This window comes from Theropithecus gelada, chromosome 5 (genome assembly GCF_003255815.1).
Source record: "Theropithecus gelada isolate Dixy chromosome 5, Tgel_1.0, whole genome shotgun sequence".
Taxonomy (NCBI): Eukaryota; Metazoa; Chordata; class Mammalia; order Primates; family Cercopithecidae; genus Theropithecus; species Theropithecus gelada.
In genome coordinates this window covers 116,380,284-116,402,031 of record NC_037672.1, presented here as the reverse complement: position 1 = coordinate 116,402,031, position 21,748 = coordinate 116,380,284, and the positions used below count along the sequence as shown (strand labels likewise).

The following is a 21,748-nucleotide window of genomic DNA, read 5'->3' as shown; positions in this document are numbered from 1 at the left end:
CAATGGAATATATTTCAAGATAGATCATATCCTGGGCTATAAAATAAACCTCAACAAATTAAAATGATTAAATTATTCAGAGTGTTAGCACTGATCACAATAAAACCAAACTAGAAATTAGTAACAGAGCAGTAACAGGAAAATCTCCAAACACTTGGAAACTGATCAACATACTTCTAAATAATTCATGGGACAAAAAAGGAAGTCTCAAAGGAAATGAAAAATTCACTGAACTAAATGAATATAAAAATACAGCATATCAAAATTTATGGGAAACAGCTAACGCAGGGCTGAGAGGAATATTTATAGCGCTAAATGCAAAGTTAAAAAAGAAAAAAAGTATCAAATCAATAAACTAAGTGTCTACCCCAAAAATCGTAAAAAAAAAGATGAACAAAATAAACCCAAAGCAAGCAGAAGGAAAGAAATAATAAAGATAAGAGCAGAAAACAATGAAATAAAAAAATAAAAAACAGAAAAACAATAGAGAAAATCAATGAGGTATGGAGCTGGTTTTTAAAAGATCAGTAAAATTGATAAATCTCTAGTGAGATTAACACAGAAAAGATAGAGAAGGCACAAATTAACAATATTAGGAACAAAATAAGAGATATCATTACAGACACTGCAGATAGCAAACAGATAATAAGAATATTAATACTACAAACAATTCTACATATAAATTCACATAAACTTGAAAAATTAGAAAAAATTGACCAGTTCCTCAAAAAGCACAAATTACCTCAGTTCACCCAACATGAAACGAGTACTTGATTAACTGTATAACTATTCAGACAATTCAGTTTATAATCTAAAACTCTCCTCACCTCCCAAAAGCCTTCAGACTTAAATGATTTCACTGGAGAATTCTATCAAATATTTAAAGAACAATTATCACCAATGCCACATAATCTCTACCCCAAAACTGAAGAGAGTTCTTCCTAGTTCGTTTTATTAAGGTAATGATATTCTGATACCAAAGCCAGAGAAAGACAACACACACAGACAGGCCAGGCGGGGTGGCTCACGCCTGTAATCCTAGCACTTTGGGAGGCCTGAGGCAGGTGGATTGCTTGAGCTTAAGAGTTCAAGACCAGCCTGAGCAACATGGTGAAACCACGTCTCTACCAAACACACACACACACACACACACACACACACACACACACACAAATTTAGCTGGGCATGGTGGTGCGTTGGTCCCAGCTACTTGGGAGGCTGAGGTGGAAGGATCAGTTGAGGCTGAGAGGTGGTTGCAGTGAGCCGAGATCAGGCCACTGCACTCCAACTTGGGTGACAGAGTGAGACCCTATCTCAAAAAAACAAAACAAAACAAAAAACACACACACACAGAAAAAGTTACAAAACAATATCCCATATACATATAGAAGCAAAATCCTTAACATATTATTAGCAAATATAATTAAGCAATATATAAAAAGAATTTTATATCATGAGCCAGTGGGGTTTAATCCAGGGAGGCAACGCTGTTTCACTATTCAAAGATCAATCAATGTAATTCACTATGTTAACAGGCTAAGGAAGAAAAATCACATTACTATGTCTTTGAGATCTAGAGCTAGGCAAAGATTCACCATGTTAACAGGCTAAGGAAGAAAAATCACATTAGTCTAACTTTGGGACCTAGGGCTAGGCAAAGAGTTGCTAAACACCACCAAAATCACAATCCATAAAAGGAATAATTGATAAACTGGACATCATCAAGATTAAAAACGTTTGCTCTGAGACAGACCCTGCTAAGAGGATGAAAAGACAAGCTACAGGATAGGAAACAATATTTTCAAAACATGTAACCTTGAGAACAGTCTAGCATAAATACAGAACAATCAAAATTAACTATTAAAAAAGCAAACAATCCAATTAGAATGTGGACCAAAACATGAAGAGGCATTTCAACTGAAAAAGATATACAGATTGCAAATAAGCATTTGAAAAGATGGTAAACATCATCAGTCACTAGGGAAATGCAAATTAAAATCACAATGATACATCACTACACACCTATCAGAATGCCTATAATGAAGAATGATGACAGCACCATTTGCTGGTGAGGATGTGGAGAAACTGGGTCACTTGCACATTGCTGCTGAAGATGTAAAATGGTACAGACACTCTAGAAAACAATTCAATAAATTCTGTTATAAACTGAATGTAGATCTACCCAGCAATACTGGACATTTATCCCAGTGAAATGAAAACTTGTGTTCTTGGCCGGGCATGGTGGCTCACGCCTGTAATCCCAGCACTGTGGGAGACTGAGGCAGGCAGATCACCTGAGGTCAAGACTTTGAGATCAGCCTGACCGACATGGAGAAACGCCATCTCTACTAAAAATACAAAAAATTAGCCGGGCATGGTGGTGCATGCCTGTAATTCCAGCTACTCGGGAGGCTGAGGCAGGAGAATCGCTTGAACCTGGGAAGCGGAGGTTGCAGTGAGCCGAGATCGCGCCATTGCACTCCAGCCTGGGCAACAAGAGCGAAACTCCATCTCAAAAAAAAAGAAAAAAAAGAAAGAAAACTTGTGTTCTTGCAGAATCATATACACAAATGTTCATAGCATCTTCCTTCTTGATAATCAAAAACTGAAAACAACCCAGATGTATTTCAATGGGTAAACTATTCAAAACACTGTGGTCCATCCACAGCATGGTATTCAGCAACAAAAAGGAACAAATCATTGAGAACAAGACCTGGATGAATCTCTAGAGAATTACACTGAATGAAAAAGCCATTCCCAAAAGGTTATATGCTGTATGTATGATTTCATTTGGATATCATTCTTGAAATTACAGAAAATTTATAGAAACAGCAGAATAGTGATTGGTCAGGGTTTAAGGAGGGATAGGGCCAAGAGAGAAGTGGGGATGGCTATGAAAGGGCAACACGAGAGACCCTTATGGGAATGGAAATGTTACATCTCTTGACTGTATCAATGTCAATATTCTGGTTGTGATATTGTACTACAGTTTTGCCAGATGTTACCACTGGGAAAGGGCACATGGGATAGCCCTATATTATATCTAACAACTGCATGTGAAACTATGATTATCTAAAAAAAAATCTCAAGATAAAAAATTTAATTAAGAGCTATGAGGCCATGAAAAGACATGAAGAATCCTTAAATGCATATTTCTAAGTAAAAGAAGCCAGTCAGAAAAATCTACTTACTGTATGATTCCAGCTATTTGACATTCTGGAAAAGACAAAACTAGAAGGCAGCATAAAGATCCATAGTTGCCAAGGACTTGGAAGGAGGTAGAGAGACAGGGATGAATAACTGAAGCATAGGGGATTTTTAGGGCTGAGAAACTATCCTGTGTGATGCTCTAATGGCAGATATACTACACTGCATTTGTGAAAGCCCATAGAACTGCGTAACACAAAGAGTGAATCCTAATGTAAACTATGGACTTTAGTTAATGCTATGGTTTGAATGTGTGTCCCTTCCAAAGCTCATTTTGAAATTTAATTGCCAGGCCAGGCGCGGTGGGTCACGCCTATAATCCCAGCACTTTGGGAGGCCCAGGTGGGTAGATCATGAGGTCAGGAGTTCGAGACCAGCCTGGCCAATATGGTGAAACCACATCTCTACTAAAAATACAAAAATTAGCCATGCGTGGTGGTGTGCACCTGTAATCCCAGCTACTCGGGAGACTGAGGCAGGAGAATCGCTTGAACCCGGGAGGCAGAGGTTGCAGTGAGCCGAGGTCAGGCCACTGCACTCCAGCCTGGGTGACACAACAAGACTTCATCTCAAAAAAAAAAAAAAGAAAAAGAAAAGAAGAGAAAAGAAAGAAATTTAATTGCCATTGTGACAGTATTAAGAGCTCAGAGCTTTAAAAGGTAATTAAGCCATGAGTACCCCACCCTCATGGGTGGGATTTGTGACCTTATACAAGGATGAATTCAGCCTCCTTTTCTTTCTTGTCCTCTGCCATGTGATGACTCAGCAAAAAGACCCTCCCTTGATGCTGGCACCTTGATATTGGACTACCTGGCCTCTGGAACCATGAATCAATTTCTGTTCAGTATAGACTACCCAGTCTCAGGTATTCTGTTATAGCAGCACAAAATGGACTGCAACAGTTATCAATATTGGTTCATCAGTTGTTACAAATACACACTGATGCAAGATGCTAATAATACAGGAAACAGCAGCGGGGAAGAAGTTTATATGGGAAATTATTGTACTTTCTCCCTCACTTTCCTGCAAACCTAAAACCGCTCTACAAAATAAAGTCTATTATTAAAAATGTTTAAAATTTTTTATACCTCTTCCTAATGCAATGAAGAACAGCTCTGTTTGGCTCTCTAGCATCCCCAAACAAAACAAAACAAAATGCTGTGCTTCACAGTCCCCAGGAATGGTAGAAATAGCCTATGGAAAAGGCATAAGAAAAACAGAGCAGAGTACATGAGGGTATTTTACAACAATTTCCTGAGATTTGCTCGTCAGCTTTGCTGAGTTCTACAGGGAATATTCACACTTACTTATTTGCAAGTGTTTGGAGTCTCTGTCACTATGTGTTTGGACCGTGGAAGGATGAACAAGTTTATTTTTCAGTGTGTCTGTGAATATCCCTCAACATACTAGACAGTGTGATGGGGATGCGATATTTCAACTTTTTGATTCTGGATTCAGACTAGCAAGTTCCATTTAGATTATAAAAGATAGAAGAGACGTTATGCTCTTGAGGTTATTTATATCCATTGTATCTGTATGGGGAAAATATGTAATGTTCTACTACTGCATATCTCTTTCCAACTCTGTATTTAGGGCTTCCTTGGTGGTAGCTTGAATTTGGTCATGGTGGGAGCATTTATATCACAGAAATTGGCAAATTCTACAAATCAAAACATCCCTACTGCTGCCCCATTTGAGAACCAATTGTTAAATATATAATAGCATACTAATGGACACATTCATCAGTGTCAGGGATATTTTGCATAAACAGACAAAACACACAAACAAAATTCTCCAAGGTTTTCTTCCCTTCCCTTCCCTTCTAATAGTTAAATTTATGATATCACTGGAGCAAGGGTTTCAGAAACATTTGTAAGTTAAGGAATCTAATGCATGATCACTCTCATTAAACTTTCAGAGTCAAGAACGCTGTCAGCTGAGCACACAGATGCCAAGTTCAGCTGTTCCCTGCCCTTCACTGAAAACCCTTGCACGGGTTCTTAATGGTGTGTTTAATCTTGGTGCTTGATAAATGATATGTTTTATTTAGAATACATACCCTTGCCTTCATGGCTTACAGGGTTGTCTTTGTGGCATTAGATCATCTATTGAAAATAAGGCCAGGCGTGGTGGGTCACGCCTGTAATCCCAGCACTTTGGGAGGCTGAAGCAGGCGGATCACCTGAGGTCAGGAGTTCGAGATCAGCCCTGCCAACATGGCAAAACCCTATCTCTACTAAAAAAATACAAAAATTAGCTGAGCGTAGTGGCAGGCACCTGTAATGCCAGCTACTCAGGAGGCTGAGGCAGGAGAATCACTTGAACTCAAGAAGCAGAGGTTGCAGTGAGCCGAGATTGCACCACTGCACTCCAGCCTGGGCAATAGAGCCAGACTCCATCTCAAAAAATAAATAAATAAATAAATATGGCTAGGTATACTTTCTTATTGGTGTCATTTATACTGATCCGTAACTTCAGTTAGATGAGTTAATTTAATCCATAGTTTGCAAAGACACTCACTTACAAATAATTGTAGTAAGACAAAACACCTTTTAAAACTGTTCTACCATGATTGGCAACTGCAATTACTAGAGGGTAGCTAGCTGAAGCTTATTTGCTTTAGGGTGGGCTTATTGATTATCTGCATTTGCACAGAACTCTTCCTCCTGTCCCTGGACAGTTGGCCTATGCAATTGAATAATAGTCCACAAAATATGTTCTTCTATAAAGTAACATGTATGTACATATTTCATATAACATGTAAGATCACAGTCCAGACTGTGATTTTGGGTAATGCCTTAAAACTCCAATTGATAAAAAGTTCTGGGATAATTATCTCTACATAAAAAAGTTGATTTTGAATACTATCTGTGATTCTTCATTTTCTTATTTTATATGTCTTTGTCTTGATTTGAGTTCTAAGGCTATTTTATAAAGTTTTCAAAAATTAGTCATTAATAAAAACATTATTTAAAAACTATAAATCTATAAACATTCAAAAAATGAGATTACCAATGTATTGAATTACACAAACAGAATAATCTAGTACTGTTTATAGGATGTGTATCTAAAATATATTTGAGTGAAAAAGCCTTCAAAGAAAGCTAGGATGATGGAATAATATAGCTAGAATTGAACTCTGCAATTTCAACTTCAGTGTAAAATACAATTTAGCCTAGTTCTCTTGTACTAGTTTTCTGGAGTGCCTTATTAGAGGTTAGATGCTCAGAAAACTTATGAATTCACAAGATATGACTGCACACCAGTTTTCAAAATAAAACGTGCAAACCTTTCTAGCTCTTATTTTTCTTGGGGCTATGAGAATGCTAATGTGAAAGGTTAAAACAAACAACAGAAAATTACCAAAGTTTTACACTGAATCATTAAGTTCTTCTTCTATAAACTTTTTATATTTGATAGGAGGTATGAAAGGCCTTTTTGGCGTCTTCATTTTGATTTTGAAGATTTGATTAGTTAGAGTTTAAGATACGCTCCTACAAGAAAAGTTAAAGCGGTCTTCATGTAATCGTTCATCTGAAATTCTAGACTTTGTACTTTTTCAAAGAGTCCTTGCAATTTATGTCAATATTATCATTTCCTTTGTTACTGATGGAAGAACTCAAACACACTGATGTTTGGCTTCTGCACATAGCTCAGTAAATTAGAATCATGGAATTTTATAATTAGATGTATCAGCAAATCCAGCCTTCCTCATTTTCTGATGTGAAATCTGATGTCTAGTCTGGAACCCAGGATGCCTGGTACCACATTAACAACAGCACTCCATTTAGAACCTGGGCTTCCTGTTTTCAGACCAAAAGCTAAGCTCTCTTCCTGAAGTTACAAAAACAACCTGCCCAGTTCTCGTCTGTGTGCTGGGAAAAGCTGTTGCCCAATCATGAGGAGAAACAAACAAACAAACAAAAAACATACCAAAAAAAGCCCTCCTAGAACCCAGGTAAGAGGACTGTAGGGTGACCGAAGCTTACTTAGGAGGCACTGTGGTCTTCTCTATTTATGAAGCTCTTATTCTAAACTGTCAGCAATATCCATGCTTAAAGTCAGGGAACATCATACTCCCAGTTCTTCTTACTGGTTTTTAAAATTCCAATTCCTTTCCCCCAGCATTTCTAAACAGATGCCAGTTTCTCTAGAGTGCCTCTCCTTATTTTATTCTGATTGCCCCATCTCTTTATCAGTTTATTACTTCCTATCCTTTCATTCTTTCCTACCTCTCTCCTTCCTTCAGTCTTCAAGTTTCAAATGAGTTACTGAACAAGAGAAAAATATGATTAATACTGGAAAATATGTACAGATTTAGGGGTAAATTACACAGGGCTCATGGGTGGGGACTATTAGAGGCCGTCTTTTCTCATCTCCGTAACTAATTCATGCACAGATAATGCCAAATTATTTTTTGTCTTTTACAATAGCACGTGTTAGATGGTAACAATTGTGGCTGAGATACTTTTATATAAAGCACAGAGGTTTGTCTCACAACAGTCACCAGGACAGCTTTACCATTAGCTCTGCTTCCTGCCAAGGTGATGATGATGGTAATCATAACTATGATATGAGAAAGGTAAATCTAAAAGCAGGCAGCCTTCATGTTTGGGATGCTTTTTATTAGTCATTTGTTGGGAGTGTGGTATATTTGTTTCTAGTATATAATTTGAAACCAAATCATAATGGATTCAAAATAAGCAACAATTTGGGGGTGTGATTAGTAGAGGCTGGGAGTTATCCACCTCTTACTCATTCTATGCAGTTAGCATTATAATCTATATGAAGAGAATTTTTCAGTAATTCTTTGAGGTTATTTCTCCTTCTGATGGAATGAGGGCTCTGATGTAAAACTCTCCATTTCTGATTCTTATATTTTTCTACTGATTTATCTCACAGACTCACCCACTGCAATCTCTTTCCCCTACAAGAATGGGATTGAATTTCCACCTCATGTTCAGAGGACAACGACTGATTTAGCCAACTCATTGTCACATTTTATACTCCTCCAAGCTAAATGTTTTTGGAAAGTGGTAATATAAATTAAATGAGTTATGATGCTGAAAAAGATTCCAATGCACAAGGGGAGAGGAGGGAAGGTAGGAAAAGGGGATTTTGACTGGAACATCCTTTTCCATTTATCTTTATAAAGGACAATCCAGTCAAAATTTGATTTATTTGTCTTAAAATTAAGATCAAAGCAGTTGCATGTTTTATCTTAAATTATCCAGATTTTTACTGCTGCAAAATGTTTGAAAGTTTGGAGGATCACTCCCAAAAAAGTTTCTCTGAAGTTCATTTTATTTCTGCATCCTGAGAAAAAATTATACTCCCCTAGCTCCAGATCGCTGAACATCATCAAATAGTGAAGTTCCATATAAAATGTCAGAGGAAATAAGAGAAGAAAAAATTTGAGCTGTTTCATAAAGTACTGAAGTTATTTCATCTGGGATGAGCTTGGAAAGAGTCTGATTATCCCCACGTTATCTGAAATACTTGACATTCCAACAAAGACAGAGCATGTGACTCCTCTTAAGGGAGCTGGAACTCATCCAGTGACATGGGAGGGAGGGTTTCAGCTGAGTACGTAGCTAGGATTTACTGGTGGTGAGATAGTGGTTTTGAGGGTTTCCCCACTTTGATATATAATTGTGTGTTTTTTCCCAAGTATTTTTCATAAAACAATAGTTATGTTTATAAAAAAGGAAAAAAAAAAAACTTCTTACTTTTATAGACCTATGTCAGAGCTAACAGTAGACTCCAACACATGACTTAGGCTGGAATACATTAAATGGACTGACTGTTTTATGATTAGGATTCCATTAGAAAACAATAACATAAAAAGTCTATTTTAAGGTAAACAATTTTGTCACAAACTCCAGTGATCATCTGATTTTTGACACATTGATCAAGGAAGCTATAAAATAATTTCAAGTAAACTACTTGAAGCTGGAAATACAAAGATGCATGAAATTTTAAAAGAGGCATGAATTTTGGAACTTTGGATTGGTACGAGTTCAGTTCTGACATCTGATTCAGAATTATTCTCATTTTATTCCAAGCTAATTTGACATTATAGTAAAACAGGAGAACCAAGTTGAATCCAGTATAGTCGTTTTGTATTGCAGAAAATAGAAAACAACAACAGGACCTCTTAATTATGACTACATTGTGTGGGGAGCACCTAAAAGTCTTTGATTCTGTTCCTCTTGCTTTATGGAAGGTGCAATATGAAAACATTATGCTCAATACTCTTCCCAGGTCTCAAGCTTCTAGGTCTCAATAATGTAGTGGTGAAAGGCTGCATTCCTTGTCAGTAGAGAGGAAATAAGGAGGCATTCTGAAAATTCCACAAATATATCTGAAATGGCTCAAATCAGCTCCTAAGAGTACCTGAATATTTTTTCTTAACTTTTAAAATTGATGCTATACCTTGCTTATAAACAAAGTTGAATTTCCTTTATAAGACTCAAAATGCAAGTTACAAAGCATTGCTTTCTCAAGTTATTTGCTGGAATTTAAAGAAAAGGAGAGAGTAAAATAGTACCTTGTATGTAATGTATATTAATATTTTTTGAGTCATAGGCTTTAAGACTACAATAACTTTATATTTTCTCAGAACTTACAAATAAAAGTAGACTTTGCACACAAAATATGTTAGTAAATCAATTACCAAATTTGAAGGGTTAAATAAATAAGCAATAGAAATGGAGTTAAATAATAAGCAATAAATATGAATTCCAACTTAATAGCTTTATAAAAAAGATGACAGAACTTATTTTGAGTGATTTATATTATGTAAGATAAGAGAAATCAAGCTAAACCATGTGGGATGGACAATGAAGAGAAGATTGTATGAGACTTGTCCAGAAAAAAAAAAAAAAAGAATCTAGAGTGATCTTAACTTATAATGTGGAAGGCAGGCCAAGCAGAATGTACATCAGCTGTCAGATTGCTTCATGCCTTTTACAGCAGTTGTTCCTCTGAAAATAGCTTCCAAATGAGAAAGGATGACTACAAAAGGATTAGTTACCATAGGCTTTTCTACACCCCTTAGAGCTCCAGGTTTGTTATGACAGAACAGCAAGAATTTAAAGGAAGTAAACTATGGAATATTAAACAACGTCAGGTTGGAGCCACATTCATGCTGATCTATATTAATTCTACGAAGGATTTTTATTGATACCATTTCCATGAACTTCCTTCATGATGGCTGTTGCTTGCTGTTTTCTCTGCTTCACCATAGCATTATGTGATAGCATGGTTTGTTTGTTCCCTGTTAAAAACAAAGGGACATTATTGAGGCAATGTGAAGAACTCATTTGGAGTGTCTCATAATCACCGTTGTGAAAGACAACATCTTTGTTCTTTATTAAAAAGTTATTATCGCTTGCTACTGAAAGACTTCAATATGCATTCCTTATCTGGTGACAGAGTATGTTATTCATTGACAGGCAATGTCACAGTGAACAGAGACCCAGTCTTATCTGGACATTAATATAATGATCATCAGGCAGTGAGAAACAATGAAATTGCTGGTCTCCTTTCCCCTCCCTCTCTTTTCTCCACAGTATTTTAATCTATCATTGTCTCCTCACTGGCCTTCATTTGTACCAGCATCACACTCCATCAATTCCAGCAAACTGTAAGAATGAAGAAGACACTAGATAAACCAGAATTCTTTGGTGGTAGCATTTTAATATTGGCAACAGCTGCCCTTTAAAGCAGAGAACACCCATTTATGAGTCACAACTCTGAATCTCCTTGGACAACTGACTAATAAAACATTTTAGGAAACAACATACTCACCTTGTTGTTAGATTGTGCTTTTTCAGCGGGGATGAATCCCAGTTTGTGGAGGAAGACTCTGGAGATGGACTATGGATGGCACTTGGGCCTGATGGTTTTTATCCTTGAACCTGGGACAGCATGGTCCCTGCTCTGACTCAAACTGGGGACTGAGCTTTTCTGAAGAGACTGGCATTCAGCTGACATCAACTGACTATATATAGCACCAAATACTTTAACTACTCATATCTTCCTGGTGAAAGGGAGGAACAGGGAAAGATTAGGCTCTCTCATTGTGTTTCTAGTTTGTGAGACGGTTAAATGAAGCATTCATTGGACATGCAGAAAGTTTTTAGTGAGCACTTTCTGTTTGAACAGATAGTAACCAAAAGGGATTTTAAACACTTTTAAACATCTAGCTCTTATGTTACATCTTAATTGAGGGGGCAAGAGACACACACATGAATCAGAACAGAATGATAGATTATTCATAATTAAAATGAACAACATAGGCAGTAATATCTATGTAGACGCAAGAAAAAAGGAAGGGGTGGATCAATAGAGCCAGTTCTTAAGCTGGAGTGAGAACTCGTGCTAGGTTCAGAAAAGTGCATAGTATTTGAATAGTGAACTCAGGAAGCATTTTGAAATTGACCATTAGAGGATGAGCCATGAAGCTGGGTAAAAGCTGAGACTCATAACTGGGTCATGCTTTTTGAAGAGGCCTGCAGAGACCAGTCCCTGCAAAGCTGACCACTCTCTACAATGTCTAGGGTCAAGGATTTTCATTTGTGGGCATGAAAAGATTTGAAAGGTTTGCCTTTCAAAAGGTTTGGCCTCCTTGATGGTCCCTGGACACGAAAGCATGTTCTCATCTCTGGGCTTTTCCTTTTACTACTTCCCCCTTTCCTTTTACTATTTCCCCCTTTCCTTGGTTGAAATGGTATCCTCAACAGATAATCATTATGTTAATTTTGGTTTCCAAAATGAAAGTAGATACTGTATTCCTTTTACTATTTCCCCCTTCCATACTTTCTCCCTACTCACATGACACAGTCATGCATTCAGGAGTCTGCTCAGATAACAATCCCTCATAAAATCCTTCCCTAATCACCTTGTCTAAAATATCACACAGTGCCACTCGCTAGTCCCTTACTCTGCTAAATTATCTTTATATTTTTCTATTAGTTAAGATAAAAGTCAAAGGGGAGTGACAGAAACTGCCCCAAAACAGAACTGTAAAAAGATGGAAGATGTTTCTCTCACAGGTAAGCTTAGTCTAGAGGTAAGTAATTGAGGGTTTGCATGATTGACATAATTATCAAGGGCTCAGTTACCCTCTAACGTTTTGCTCCACTATCCCTAAAATGCAGACCCCTTGGGCCTAATTGGCTGCCCCAACTCCAGTCAGCATGCATATATTTCAACCATCAGGAAAAAGAGCAAATAATGAGAAGGGAACACTGTCTTCTTTTCAGAACATGTCTGATATTGTTCATACTTCCGTTTACATCCCATTGGGCAGATCTTAGCCATATAGCCGTACATAACTCAAGAAAGGTTGGGAAGTGTAGCTTCTATTCTAGGTGGTCATGAGCCCAATTAAAATTCATACATAACTTACTAACAAAGGAAATAATTGTTGCTGAGTGACAACTCAGATTTTCACTAAGAACATGTCAATATTATTCTATCTATCTATCTATCTATCTATCTATCTATCTATCTATCTATCTATCTATCTATCTATCTATCTATCTAGCAAAAGTTTATGTTATGTACAATTCTAAATGTTGAAATGGTGTCCTCAACAGTTTTACTAGCACCTATAATTCTAGCTACTCCGAAGGCTGGGGTGGGAAGATTGCTTGAGTCCAGGAGGTAGAGGTTGCATCTATCTATGTGATATCTCTTTTTTCTACTAAACTATGAATCCTATAATGGCTTGGGCTTTGTATCTTCAGCATTTGGAATTGTATCTGGCATATGGTAAGCACTCAATATTCATTGAATGAATGAATAAATGAGTAGGTTGATGATTAACTGTAGAATGCATTAGAGATTTGGCATGAGTTTGGAATTCAAATGAACAGTTGCTTGAGTATACAAAGGTGGTGGCTATTTGTGGGAGGAGTTGTATTTTATAAGGTTGAAATAGGTTATACATTTTGGTGCCTGATCATAGGATTGAAAGTTTGAGGTTGTAAATCATAGCACTTTGGGAGGCCAAGGTGGGTGGATCGCTCGAGTTCAGGAGTTTGAGACCAGCCTAGGCCAGCTAGCAAAACTCTGTCTCTACCAAAAAACAAAAACAAAAAACCCAAAAATTAGCCAGGTGAGTGGCATGCACCTATAATCTCAGCTACTCCAAAAGCTGGGGTGGGGAGATTGCTTGAGTCCAGGAGGTAGGAGTTGCGGAATTGCAGTAATCCATGATCAAGCCACCACACTCCAGCCCGGGCGAGACCAGACCTTGTTTTTTTTTAAAAAAAAAAAAAAGAGAGAAAGCTCAAGGTTGTAGATGGCAGGTTTAAGCTAATCTAGTTAACCTATTGCAATTGCTTCTAAGCAAACATTTGCACTGAAATTATAATTAGGTATCAAATGAGGAACTATTTTGCCAAAGAAAATAAATTTAAATTCCCTCTCAAAATCCCTTGAGTGCCCATATGTTCCTGGCTGTAGCCTTTACCATAGTGTGCTATTAGACAAGTCTTTTAAACTCTGTTTTCTCATCTATAAAATGGTGATTACAGTATCTATCACATAAAGTCATGGACATTTTACATGGGACAATTTAGAAATTCCTTATACTTAGTAAAAGTTTAATAAATGATTTTTTTCCTTTTGCTATTATTATTTCTGCAATATGGTAAGATTTAGATTTTTAGAACAATCAACTGCATTATTCAGTTAAAAAAAAACATAGATTAAGAGAGTTCTGATTTTCCTATTTGATCATCTTCATATGTTTCCAACTTTATGTTATGTACAATTCTAAAGGTTGAAATGGTGTCCTCAACAGATAATCATTGTTATATTAATTTTGGTTTCCAAAATGAAAATACTCTATTTTAAAAGATTGTAAAAGTTGTACTGAATATAAGGTCTTACACCTTTTTATCTATTTTTCAAATATATTCTACTTAAAAGTCTCTTGCCTTATTTTGTAAGTTCATTTATACATATCTAGCTTTCTGGTCTCTGAGTTAGCATCTGTTCTGAAAAAGAAGAAAGAACAAATCACTGGTGTTGCAGTCTTAAGACAGGATACGCTATCCATGTGCTTCATGGCACAAATGGTGAACTTTAAGCAGAACTTCAATGGTTACTACAAAGCATTTTCAAGTGGTCCACACTGAAAGCCAATGCCTTCTAAGTTTAAATCAAGTCACAGTTAATCGATTTCTATTTCATCTGCACAGAGATCTGGTACTAGACAAAATTAATATTCAGCCCAAATTCGTCATACTGAGATCATCTTTTGTCCTCAGCTTATACCCTCCTACCCCATGACCACACACACACACTATAGACTAGAAAAGGATGTCTCCTACTCCCAGAGACCCGATTCCTACCCTTGTCCTACTACTCACTTCCTCCCTTGAAGCTTCTCCTTCACCCCAGTTTAAGCAGAGTAGTACTTTATCTTTCTTTCAAGGCCCAAAGTATTTTAAACTAACTGGTGCTAAAGATAGACGATATGATCTTTTCTTACAGGCAAAATAATAGGATCCTAATGGTAGAAACTTGTGCCTTGGGAGGCTAGTGAGAAACACGTTTTTGACAGAGGTTTGCAACACCTCTGTAACCAAACTATTTCCACTGCTGGGGCTGGCCACAGTTGCATTTCCAACTCCTTCACCAATTGCCAAAAGAGAAAAAAAAGATTAAGTAAAGTGACTTTTATTGCTATATTGCTACCTAACAAAAATCCACACCATGAGGACTCATGAAAGGCGACCTTATTCAGCGAGTGGTAAACATGAGCACTTTAGCCAACTGGTAAACAAAGTCTACATCGACCTGCCTCTAACTGAACACTTGTTTTTTTAAATTCTGTGTTTCTCTTGTCCTGTTGACAGTCTATATTAGGTGGCTGTGGGCAGTTAGAGATTAGGGGAGGATTGGGGAGGTAGGCAGAATGTGGGAACTCACTGTTTGCTAGGTGGGCAGACAAAACATTGTCATTATTGAGGCTCGGCTCTGGACTGAGGCACGCATAACCCAAACAGGACAGCTGCCAGACCAGTGTTGAGTGACGAGTCTGAGGGGACAATCGGTTCTTTACCAGCCTTCAGGGCCTCAGTTACAGTGCTAACTCCGGGAGGAAAGAATCTGTTCGAAAATATAACAAAGGTGGCATAAACAACACACCCTTGGTGAAGTTGTCTACGGAAGCATGGCCTTTGGTTTGTGTAAAATATCCTGTGCTTTCTTCTTAACGCTTAATTGGCCTGCTGTGTCTTCCATGGTTTCTATTTTCCTACACTGAGGAGGATCCAGCCTATAACTGACCTCCTGAGCAGGCCATCACAAGGGCAGAATAGGAATAGGCATTGACAGGGTAATCATTCTACCAGCCAATGTGGGACAGCACAAAAAAGACAGATGAGTTTTCAACTGGTCTCATTACAATAAAGGCCTAAGGGTAACAAGAGTGTTAAGAGGAAAAATTCCAACCGCTATTCAGTTAATGTTTGCTAGGCACGGTTAGCCCTGTTTTACAGATAAGAAAACTAAAGTTCTGAGAGAGTAAGTAAAACCCCCAAAGCATCGTACTTGTATATTACAAAGATGGAATTAAAAATTCGTTCTGTCTGATCCAAAGGCTTTTGTTTTTTCTCACCATATTGTGCAGACATCTCTGTTTTCCTCATCTTCTCTAAATACCTCTGCTTTGATATCTATGTAACAGAAATGAAGCAGAGTTGAGAATTTTCAGAAAAATTATTGCAATGTGCTCCTTACTAATTTCCTCTTGAATTTAACATCCTAATATTAGGTTTATTTGGGGTGCGGTGCTTTTTACTTATAACATTTGTGGCTGTTTTCCAACTCATGTTTTTATTGTTTGCAAACTTCTAGAGTTCCTCATGGTGTCTGTTCTCAGGGTGCTTTCCTTTCCTTCAGCTGTGCAAATACTAAAGTGATTAAAATGCCTAACATAAACAAATGGAAGCCATTTGCTGTGCAGACCTCTCCTTCCTTTCTTGGCCGGTGTACCACACCATCACAAACACACTTACCACCATTGCTGCCAATAATGAGAATTAAATCTAACTCCAGCCAAATAATTTGTTCATATGGAAGCCCCTTGTTATACCTGTCTTTCTTTGTCAATTTATTTCTTTTACCAAAGTGTTTCCTTCCAAGCTCTTAAGTCAAGCCGTAAGGTAAGCTGGGGAGAAGAAGGGATAAGCAGAGGCTGATGACCAGCTCGTCCAGGACACAAGCTAACCTAATAGGGTTGGGAACTTGGAAAGAAAGTTTCAAATACAGGAATATTAGGAAACAAGTTGCCAAAGCAAACCCGCAAATCACTTTTTTCCTTTGCTTGCATAATCCCAGCACTTATCCAGAACTTTGTCATATTTCCTTTCACAATTAGAGCCAGGCTGTAGTTTTCCTATATAGCACAGATTCAAAATACTGAAACTTTTTGTTTTAAGTTTTCTCACCGGCAAGAAAATCTTCTCCTTCTCTTACATACAAATTTAGCATGACCTAATTAAACTTAAAGTTCAATAAAGAAAACATGAAGCTGTTTGTTCAAAAAAGAGTATATACAGCTGGGTGCAGTGACTCACGCCTGCAATCCCAACACTTTGGGAGGCTGAGGCGGGTGGATCATTTGAGGTCAGGAGTTCAAGGCCAGCCCAACCAACATGGTGAAACCCTGTTTCTACTAAAATACCAAAATTAGCCGGGCATGGTGGCGGGGACCATAATCTCAGCTACTCGGGAGGCTGAGGCAGGAGAATCCCTTGAACCCGGGAGTTAGAGGTTGCAGTGAGCCAAGATTGCACCACAGCACTCCAGCCTAGGCGACACAGTGAGACTCCCTCTCAAAAAAATAAAAACAATAAAAAAGTATATAGTCAAGAAATTTAGTGACAGAGCCTAGCATAATGACTATAAAAGAGCGACAAGCACATTATTAAGAGTCCAAGGCTGTTGCATTGCATAGTACTTATCATAATGCCTGGCATATATTAAGTGAGTAATAAATGTTAGCCATTATTGTTATTTAGTGTGAAAAACTTTAACTTTCACATAAACTTATGAAAAGATGTTATCAAAGTATGCAAAGTCACTGTATTAGTCTGTTCTCATGCTGCTGATAAAGACATATCCGAGACTGGGTAATTTATAAAGAAAAAGAGGTTTAATGGACTCACAGTTCCATGTGGCTAGGGAGACCTCACAATCATGGTAGAAGAGCAAGGGACGTCTTACATGGTGGTGGGCAAGAGATAATGGGAGCCACACAGAAGGGGAAACCCCTTATAAAATCATTAGATCTCATGAGATGTATTCACTACCATGAGAACAATATGGGGGAAGCTGTCCCCATGATTCAGTTATTTCCCACCAGGTCCCTCCCACAACACATGGGAATTATGGGAGCTACAATTCAAGATGAGGTTTGGGTGGGGACACAGCCAAACCACATCAGTCACCGTAAATAAAAATGGCTTAAACCCCATTTGCAGATGAGGCAGCGAGAGATTAAGTCATTTGTTAAAGGTCACACAGAGAGAACAAATAGAATGGTTCCTTAACTGAGAAAGATATTGATGTGACTTGATTTGTGATGTTATTAATATAAATAAAGCTTTTGTAGCTCAGAGGAGAGATTGCTGAGAAACAAGGCACCCAGCAATAAACAGTGAAGAGCCTGGAATATTTGATAAGCATATACTAATATGGACTTGATATATTGATGAATTAGAACCAGGTATCATTTGCAAAATATGAGTTGTATAAATCTCTTTATTGTAATTTTATGCTTACCATCCAAACTTCCACTAATCCATTGGTTTTCCATATAGTTTGCCAGAATCCAAACCCCCCTGCTTTTTCTCATTAAAGTATGCTGCAATTTGAGAGCAAAACATTCAGTGTCTAGTAAGTTTGTTGAATAAATGAATGAATGAATAAGAAAAAGACACTGGAAGAAACAGAAGAGCAAAATTCAAAAGAAAAGAGAATTTTAAGGCACTGCCAAGGTCTGCAAAAAAGCCACAGAGAAAGACACATGAGAAAAGGTCACTTGATTTGGCAAGAAGTAGGTCATTGGCAGAATTTGGAGACACTTCTGTAATGTGGTGGTAACAGAATCCAAATAGAAGGGATTTAAGATAAGAATGAGTGGATAGGAAGTGTATGCAGCAAATGGCAACTATGTATTTGAAAGGACTGGCTGTGAACTGAGGAGAGAGAGAGAGTTCAATTTCTAGAAGGGAAAGCAAGTTCTACAAGTGTATGTGAGAGAGAGAGAGAGAGAGTGTGTGTGTGTGTGTGTGTGTGTGTGTTTCAGAAGCAGAAACTTGAACATACTTAGAGATAAAAGAGAAACAAACACTGGTGTATGAAACAGTAATAATTCTGATGATGCGATATTTGGGGTAGTTCATTTCCAAGGCTATGATGGTTGATTAGTGGAGAGAACCAGTGCTCTAATGTTTTATTCTTTAGTAGGTGGAGTCACTTTGTAACCCCAGTGCTTAAAATAGTTCTGGCATATGGTAGGCATGTGGCAATATTTGTTAGATAATGCAGCATAATGCTTGGCATATAGCAGGAATGCAATGTATATTAGTTTTTTCTCTCACTCTTGGCTCAATCATCCATTCTTCATTCTTATCACCTGATTCCATGATCTGCAGTGGTAGGGCAAGAGAGGATAGTGGTTTGGGGACCTTTAGCTCCCTTATTTTATATTAGTCCTCTTGAAACTGAAATGGCATACATGCTTTAAAAGCAAAGCTTCATTACCTCTCAAAATAAACACGAACATTTTAAGTTAAAAATGCATCATCAATATTTCATTTTACTTGAAACATTTTATTCCTTGAGTCCAAAAAAAAAATACTCCTGGTTTTTCTCCTCTGCTTTTTATCAGTTTATTCATTCAATAAGTATTTGTTAAGTAACTGTCTTATACCAGGTATATGACAGCTCTAGGTGTTGAGAGGTAAGTACAATTTTGAGCTGGGCACGGTGGCTCATGCCTGTAATCCCAGCACTTTGGGAGGCTGAGTCGGGTGGATTACCTGAGGTAGGGAGTTTGAGACCAGCCTGACCAACATAGAGAAATCTCGCCTCTACTAAAAGTACAAAATTAGCCTGGCGTGGTGGCGCATGCCTGTAATCCCAGCAACTCAAGAGGGTGAGGCAGGAGAATCGCTTAAACCCGGGAGGCAAATGTTGCAGTGAGTCAAGATCGTGCTGTTGCACTCCAGCCTGGGCAACAAGAGTGAAACGTGAAACTCCGTTTCAAAAAAAAAAAGTAAGTACAATTTTAAAACTTCTCATTCTAATGGAGCTTATATTCTAGTGGGAGAGACAGGCACTGGACAAGGTAAACTAGTAAAGTGTACTGTATGTTAGAGAATAAGAAGTATTATATTAAGAAAATAGGCAGCATTATTTGGGGAGAGATTGTGATTTAGATAGGATGACCAAGAAAGGCCTCGTTTAGAAGGTGGCATGTAAGTAAAGACCTGAAGGAAATGCAGAAGCAAGCCATGAGGATTTGTTAAGGAAAGAACATCCCAGGCAGAAGCAGCAGATAGATACAAAGGCCTTGAGGTGGGGATATATTTGGGTATATTTGAGGCAAGTGAAGAGGCTAGTGTAACTAGAGCCATGTAAGGGAGAGAGTAGTTAGGAGGTAGCACAGGCCCATCAGCCATAAGTACTTTGCTTTTGTTCTACCTGAGATAGGAAGCTGTGAGAGAATTTTGTACAGAGAAAAGATAATGCAACTTCCTGTCCTAACAGGACCACTGTGCTTGCTTTGTGGAGAACAGATCACAGTGAGACAAGGAGAGAAGCAAGGAGACCATTTAGAAGGCGATGTGATAATCTAGGAAAGACAGAGGATGGCTTGGTTCAACGTGCACAGGTGCGTGTGTAGGTGGTGAGATATGGTCAGATTCTGGAAGGCAGAACCAATGGGATTTGCTGATGGATTGGATATTAGGATGTGAGAGGGAGAATGACTGCAAGTTTGGGGACCTGAGCAATGGAAAGGACAGAGTTGCTCTTCTCTGAGATTTGGAAGGCTCTAAAGAGATTGAGTTTTGGAGAGAATGTCAGAAGTTCAAATTTGAACATTAATTTTGAGATGTCTAAATGGGACATCATTGAGAAATGAATAAATGGAAAAATATACAATATAAGAGAACATAGTCTGCTTGCTATACAAGTATTGCTTCAAGACTTGTTTCCAAGTGGAGACATAAAGTAACCAACTGGATTTTAGAACTTGAATTTTAGAGAAGTCTGGGATAGAAATATAAATTTGAGATTGTTCAGCACTTATATTTAAAGCCTTGAGATGATTCCTATTCTGCAATTCAAGCTCTTAATGTTGAAATACTGCAGGGCTCAGTCTTTGAACCTTTTCTCTTTTCTGCCTACACTCTGTCATCTCTTGTCCTTTCCTCTTTTTCTATATTCCTTATCAAATCTGGTCAGAAAATCTGGAATATATTTGCAACTGACCTGTTCTCACGAAGTTTACTGTTATCACCCTGATTCATTTCTCTCGAGAGCCTAAATTATTGCAATAACCTAATCACTGGTCTTCTACTTCCATGGATATCTTACTTCAGTCTCTTCTCACAAGGTAGCCAGAACCTTTTAAAATTTTTAAATCAGACAGTTCAATTTCTCTGCTCAAAATGCTCCAGTGGTTTCCTATTTTAGCCAGAGTAAATGCCAGTTCTCATCATGACCTAAAAATGCCAGTCCTCATATTGGCCTAAAAATGCCCTACGCAATCTTATATTCTGATAACTCTCTAGCTACACCTATACTTTACTCTCTTGTTCTTACTGCTGTAGCCCCAGCTTCTTTGCCTTTCTCAGACATCCCAGGTTATTTTCTCTGCCTGAAACACTGTCCACATATCTGCATCACTCTCTCTCAAACCACTTTGAGGTTTTCACTAAATGCCACCTTCTCCGAGGTGCATTTCTTGACTTCCCATTTTAAAAAATCAAAAACCTCCACCTCAGAACTCACTATTCTTCCCTGAATTATTTTTCTTCATAATACTTATCACTATCTAACATATTAATGTCCTATTAATGACAGTATGGATCATTGCCTGTTTTGTTCTCTGCTGAATTCCCTAGCACCAAGAATAGTGTCTGACACATAGTTGACACATAATTGTCTTTTGTTTTTGTGTTTTGAGACAGAGTCTCGCTCTGTCACCAGGCTGGAGTGCAGTGGTGCACTCCCTGCTCACTGCAACCTCCGACTCCCAAGTTCAAGTGATTCTCAGCATCCCGAGTAGCTGGGACTACAGGCGTGCACCACCACGCCCAGCTCATTTTCATATTTTTAGTAGAGATGGGGCTTCACCATGTTGGCCAGGATGATCTTGGTCTCTTGACCTCGTGATCTGCCCATCTTGGCCTCCCAAACTGCTGGGATTACAGGCGTGAGCCACTGTGCCTGGCCAATATTTTTTAACAAATGGAAGAATGAATAAATGGAATAAACATACAAT

General features: G+C 38.0%; 1 protein-coding gene across 1 annotated transcript in view; it reads right to left on the bottom strand.

Annotated features, from left to right (window-relative positions):
• The window catches only part of MYOZ2 (myozenin 2), a 47,890-nt gene extending 36,672 nt beyond the window's left edge, over window positions 1–11,218 (bottom strand). The window contains exons 1-2 of the mRNA XM_025385470.1: window positions 11,020–11,218; window positions 10,397–10,486 (exon numbers count right to left, since the gene is read on the bottom strand). Of these exons, the coding sequence (XP_025241255.1) occupies window positions 10,397–10,472 (76 nt within the window). The 5' untranslated portion in view covers window positions 10,473–10,486; window positions 11,020–11,218. The remainder of the gene's footprint in view (window positions 1–10,396; window positions 10,487–11,019) is intronic.
• Between the last annotated feature and the right edge of the window lie 10,530 nt (window positions 11,219–21,748).